The sequence below is a fragment of the Triticum urartu genome, chromosome 1A, assembly GCF_056163025.1.
Source record: "Triticum urartu cultivar PI428250 chromosome 1A, HENAU_Tu73, whole genome shotgun sequence".
NCBI classification, from domain to species: Eukaryota; Viridiplantae; Streptophyta; class Magnoliopsida; order Poales; family Poaceae; genus Triticum; species Triticum urartu.
Window position 1 is genome coordinate 492,345,074 of NC_141873.1, and position 6,435 is coordinate 492,351,508.

Here is a 6,435-nt window from a genome sequence, read left to right on the forward strand (position 1 = left end):
TGTTGTCAGTAGATACATGGCTAATCCTGGAAAAGAGCATTGGAAAGCAGTTCAGTGGATTTTCAGATACCTGCGTGGTACTTCTAATGCTTATTTACAGTTTGGGAAAACTGGAGATGGACTTGTTGATTCTGATTTTGCTGGTGATTTGGATAAGAGAAGATCACTCACAGGTTATGTTTTCATCATTGGTGGTTGTGCTGTGAGTCGGAGAGCAACTTTGCAGTCTATTGTGGTTTGTTCCACTACTGATGCCGAGTATATGGCTATTTCTGAGGCATGCAAAGAAGCTATCTGATTGAGAGGTTTGTACGCTGAGCTTTGTGGAGATTCATCTTGCCCTACCGTATTTAGTGACAGTCAAAGTGCCATATATCTTACAAAAAATCCAATGTATCATGAGAGGACAAAGCACATTGATGTTAGATTTCATTATATTCGAGATGTTGTTGCTGAAGGCGATTTGAAGGTATGCAAGATAAGTACTCATGATAATCCAGCTGATACGATGACAAAGCCAGTTTCGACCAATAAGTTTGAGCTTTGCTCAGGCTTAGTTGGTATTTCTCACTAGTCCTATGGATTTTGACGCACAAGGTGTTTATGCTGATTTGGATGGAGTTATTCACTTTCTTCGACTACTGGAGGAAATTTGGATCAAGGTGGAGATTGTTAAATTGTGATCCAAATTATACCGTGTTGAACTAGACGTAGTACAACCGGTGTGGGCCTTTGCGTTGACGTCGACGCGTACGAGTACAACTCGTTTACTTGTCCTCCAAGGACTCTCATGTATTGCCCTCTTATATACCCCATGTAGTCGCACCTCAGACGACCTGTCGTCTCGTGCTTGTAATACTCCTCATAGTGGTTGCGCCTTCGTGCGTCCGTAGTTTTCTCCCGCAAGGGTTTCCACGTAAAAATCCGTGTCTCTTGTGTCTCGTTTATTCTCGTTATTATCTAACAAGTAGCATATACTAGAACGAACGATATACTCACCGCCGTTCTTGACACAGGTCCCCATCTTCTCCTCCTCCCGCAGATCATGGCCCATGTCCGACGGCAATCCCAAGTCGGACAGGTCTTCACAGACGCTGTCGAGGTAGGCCCCGCCGGGAGCCCCTTGATTTTCACCGATCCAAGCCGGAGGTCCTCCGACGAGGTATTCGCCACGCGAGGGTTCTGTTGGCGTCGTGGGGATCGGGTTCGGAGGACGTGGGCCATGATCTGCGGTTTCTTTGCTTACTCATGGATTTTTTTCGGTTTTCTTTGAAATCCCATTTTTCTACATTTTTGAGATATTTTTTCTTTAGTTCTGTTTCCTTCTTTCTCATTTCATCGGTTTTTTTGTTTTCTCTTTGTTTCACTGTTTTCTATACTTATTTTTGGCTATATCTAACATTTGCTTTATACACATTTAACATATTTAAATCTTTGGTTAACATTTTTTTGGAAATGTTTTACGCTATGTGTTTATTGTAACATAATTATTTTGAATATTTGGAAGTATAAACAAAAATAAGAAGAAAAACGTGATTTTTTTTTTCCAAAAAAGAAGACTACTCACAGACATCATCAGAGATAAGATTCAAGTCCTCAGATGTCCTCTTCCCCGCAATAAAAAGTCCTCACATTTCCTCAATTCATCGCCGTCCATAGATCGACCAGAGAGGTACACAACCACACCATAAATCACTGATCTTGAATAGTTGCCTTCGTCTCCAGAGGTTTGGTTCCCACCTGAAGAGTGGTGATGGCTGATGAGCGCCATAAGACACAAAGGAAGCGGTGTCATGGATGGATGATCAGGTACGGCTTTGGCTGTGCTCGATGTGGACTTGACTTCAGAATGATCACGAGATGATGCACCGGAACTAAAGGGAAAATAGCAGGATTCGAAAAATAATAATGGCAAGCAACACAGGATATACAACATTTTCAGGCTCCTCGCAGTTTAACACACGAGTCAGACCTTAAACATCTCCCTCAGCTTAACATATCTGGAGTTCAGGACCACGCCAGAGTCATGCATATCTCAGACTTCTGCTACAGTTTTAACATATCTGGATCATAAACAAAAGCTAAAACCCAAACTTCAGACCTCTTTGTCACAAGGGCACAAAAGGAAATCCAACAGCTACTTAAATTCAACTCCTAAAACACAAACATTAGAGCACATCACTTGTTTTCAGCCGATTATGGTACGTTTGACTTAGCCCGTCGATGGATAAAAACACACCCCCACATCAAACTGGCCATACTTCAACGTCGAGTCATCGGGGGAGCTAAGAGGTCCGGCATTTCCACCCTGAAAAGTCCACTGGAAAACTGATTCCTCCACCTCTAACTGAACCTTCAGTTCTCTCTCTGCCTTCACAGCAACAACGTGCTTGAAAACCTTCTCCCCAGTGAATTTTCCGTTGAAGAGCACAATCTCATCGTCATAGCCACTGCTGAAAGCGACGAATCTCACATGGCAAGGACGGCTAACCTCTGCAGAGACCTCGATCACTGCCTCAACACTCTTTGTGAGGTACGCACAGTCTATTTCCAAGCTGACAGTGTCCCCAGGGATACAACCATATATAAACCCGTCGCCTTCTGTTCGGACATCGAGCTCAAGGTATTTGGAAAGTAATTTTTGGTCGGCTGACCCATCCCCTTCCTTTTTTATCCAGAGATCAACTTCTAGCAATACTTGGTCATATGGTATGTACATTCCTCGACAAGGGCTACAGAGTGGCAAGGTAAAAGGATCCTGCAATTTAACAAAGTGTCACAACTCAACGGGCAAAATCAACTTTCAAGTAAGTAAATTGGTATATGTATCAACGGAATAAACTCAACAAAACATGAAAGCTCATGTTTACATAAAAAAGAATTCTGTTTGAAATATATTCAAAATGCAAGGCATGCTCATGACGAGCTTTAACTGCATCATCACTCCCTTTTATCGTTGGTTATCTTGCCAACGGCTTTGAAATATACTTACAGGTAAATATCACATATATCACTACCTCTCTTATTCCTGAGATTCACATATATTACTATCTTATTCCTGAGATTCGCATCTATTACTATCTCTCTTATTCCTGAGATATTAACACTAGGGAAACCAAATCATCTTCCCCTACCACACTATTGGATGTATAGCCTTTGCATACTACTCGTAAAATATATTCCTTACAAAAAGAAGCGGAAAAAATGCATTATGCTTGCATACTGATAAAAGTAAACTTTATATTTTGTTAATGCTACAGTCAGATAAATTTTTGAGGACCTAATAGCATGTCCATCTGATCTAGGAATGCCTAACAACATATATGAATATAATGGGGTGACCCTTGAAAACACAGGATTGAATGCATGGACCTGACCATAGAGAAAACTTTTAATGGATCCTAGCATGCACACGAGCCTGCTTGGTTCATAGGAATTTCATAGAAAATTTTGAAGGATTCCAGTCCTTATGAACTTTTTCCTATGTAGCATTTTTGGTTTGTGGGAGTAATCATAGGGACTTTTCCTATGGCCTATTTTGCATGCAATGAAAATGGCAGCCCGGTGCATGTAGCTCTCGCTTGCGCAGGGTATATAGGAAAATTTACATTGACTCCAACCTTATGAAAAATTCCTGTGTTTTTCATGTGGCGTAACCAAACAGCTTCTATTACAGATTCTTTGTTTACAGATTCTTTGTTTTCGATTCAATATACTATGACATATCGATGGTATGTTCTTCATATTCCCGTGTTTTTAGAATTACTGCAAGCCAAATAGGCACTAAGAGCCTGGAACATAATTGTTCCATTTTGAGAACAAATAAGCCTTAATTACCTGGTCAACAGTGACAGGATCATCTCTGGAACGGTTGAAGACATGGTTCCGCAGAGGCTCCAGTACATCCCGAACAGCGAATACTCCATACACACTGATGGGGCAAGAATAGGATGCAGAGAAGCTTGATAAACGCAGAGAAAATATCTGTAGCATCAGTTCCGGTCCGCTATATCCGAGATCCGAATTAGCTGCAAATGTAGAGAACAAGAGTAAGTTGGTAAACGAAATACATACATCAAGTGCGGATAAGTTGAGATAAATACAAACTTGGACTCAGCCTTACTGGTGGAAGTGTCATGGGTCATGTATTCAATGTGGTAGCAGGAACCCCTTTCCACGCATAAACCTGTTGCCTCAGGGAACACATCTAGTGGAACAGGAGGGAGATCGGCATCCTCGTTCTGGCGCAGAATCTCCTGGCACCGCGCGTCGTATTTTTCGTTCTGTTCCGCGATGCTCCTTAGCCATGCGTTGTCTATTTTCTTTGCTTGCTGCCTGGGAATGTTTCTCCCTGAAGAATTTGTAGCGTCGACGTGCAGTCAATTAACTGTACTGCTAATGAGTTTATGTTGTTATAATTTTGGTAGTAGTGGGAAAACAAACTGGAAAAAGCTTCCCTCCAACCGGCTGATCCAACCAATGCATCCGCCTGGCTCACAACCGTCGGATCATACGTGGATCGAACGGTCTTGTGCTCCTCTGGTTCCACCTATAGTATCCAGCTCCAACTAAAGCATCCCTATCATTTTGTGAGTCAACGTCCACGACTTATCCATCCACAATTCTCCACCGCTTCTCCCTCGAGCACTCAGTCATGGCGCTGCAATTATGTAGCCTCGCCACCGTGCCTGTTGCTTTACCGTACCTTGCTGCCGCTCTAATTGCTACGGGGCAAGCTGCCGCTACTGCAAGCCAGCCATAGTCTCTTTCTCTCTCAACTGTGGTCATGGCTGCGCACATCGCCCCTTTTAGCACCCCATGTGGGATGCCAGGTGCTGCGAGCTTTCACACCAACGGCGGCCACAGCGGTGTTGCAAAACAACGGCCGCGGCAGTGTTTCCGTAACATCGTCTCCGTTGCAAAAAATTCTGCCAAAACAATCTATGTTACACAAATTTCCCGCAACACGATCTGTGTTGCAGTGATAAAAGATGACGCTCACTCAATTTGTTGGACCCAATGGCTTGTGAGGTGCCGTAGCAGCCGAATTATCACCTGAGGTGCTTTTGCAACACAAGTTGTGTTGCAATGAGGTACTGCAACAGGATCTATGTTGCAAAAAAATTGTGCAAAAAAAAGTTTTGAAAAAATAATTCCGCAACAGGACCTCCGTTGAAAAATTTCTGCAACATGAGCTTTGTTGTAAAAGTTTTCATAACATGACATCTATTGCATAACATGACATCTGATGCGAAAGTTTCCGCAATACTGTCGTTGTTGCAATTGTAAGAATGCGTTTGAGTCATAGGTTGACATTAGATCGAACGGCTGCCGAACCGGCGGATATTTAAAAAATATCCGTCGGCCGACGCCTAGCGTCCCCCAGAGAAATTACCTGGGCAATTTGTTCTCACGTCTGCGAACCTATCGCATTCATCGGACTCCGGGACAACGTAATCGTCGCTGTTCTCTGAGCGGATGTCATCCCACAGAATTGGATCGCCCGTGAGCGGCCAGTCCCCGAAGATATCATGGAACATGTCGTCTAGACAGACGTCGTCACGCCCAATTGGACACGGATGTGAATCTGCGCAGTGAGTACTAGTAATTGGTACGTGATCTTGACTAGTTGGCGCAAATCGATCAAGTAGCATACAGAACGAACGATATACTCACCGCCATTCTTGACGCAGGACTCCGTCTTCTCCTCCTCCAGCAGATCATGGCCCATGTCCGACGGCAATCCCACGTCGAGCAGGTCCGCGCAGACGCTGTCGAGGTAAGCCCCCGCCGGGATTGGCGGGGCGGAGCCCCTCGGTTCCCACCGATCCAGGCCGGAGGTCCTCCGATGAGGTATTCGCCACGCGAGGGTTCTGTTGGCGTCGTGGGGATCGGGTTCGGAGGACGTCATGGGAGCGTTCGAGCGTGAGACTCGTTTTTTGGGAGGTCCTATACAGCGCCTTATGTGCCACTTGGCCAGCGGGCGCTCACGCGCCTGGTCTGTTGGGCCTGTCCATCAAGCACCTGGGACAGCTCGATAGTTCAGCTCGCTCGATAGTTGTTGTTTCGCTCGGGGTCGTCTCTTTGGCTTTGACCACTGACCGTTGACTTTTCAAAAATTGAATTTGAAGAAATTCGTGAATAAATAATAAGTTCACTAATTCAAAAAAGCATGCATTAGATTTTTTTTAGGAATTTGAATAAATGTTCATTAATTTGAATAACTTCACAATTTTTTTAGAAAATCTCATCCGTTTGAAAAAGTTCACGAATTCAAAAAAAAAGTTCATGCATTAGTACAAGTCCATGAATTTGAAAAGTATTAGTTTTTTTAAATCATTGAGTTGAAAAAGTTCATGATTTTTAAAAATAAAGACTGAAAAAATTTCATTGATTTAAAAAATCATGAATTTGACAGAGAATTCACAAAAAAAG

At 43.4% G+C, this 6,435-nt stretch overlaps 1 protein-coding gene across 1 annotated transcript; it reads right to left on the bottom strand.

The window, feature by feature from the left end:
- Positions 1–1,875: 1,875 nt before the first annotated feature.
- Positions 1,876–5,912, bottom strand: LOC125532953 (uncharacterized). Its single transcript, XM_087539293.1, has 5 exons — positions 5,677–5,912; positions 5,396–5,587; positions 4,124–4,351; positions 3,838–4,028; positions 1,876–2,758 (listed from the first exon to the last, which is right to left on the bottom strand). The coding sequence occupies exons 1-5, from the start codon at positions 5,909–5,911 to the stop codon at positions 2,213–2,215; spliced, it is 1,392 nt and encodes a 463-aa protein (XP_087395419.1). The 5' UTR covers position 5,912; the 3' UTR covers positions 1,876–2,212.
- Between the last annotated feature and the right edge of the window lie 523 nt (positions 5,913–6,435).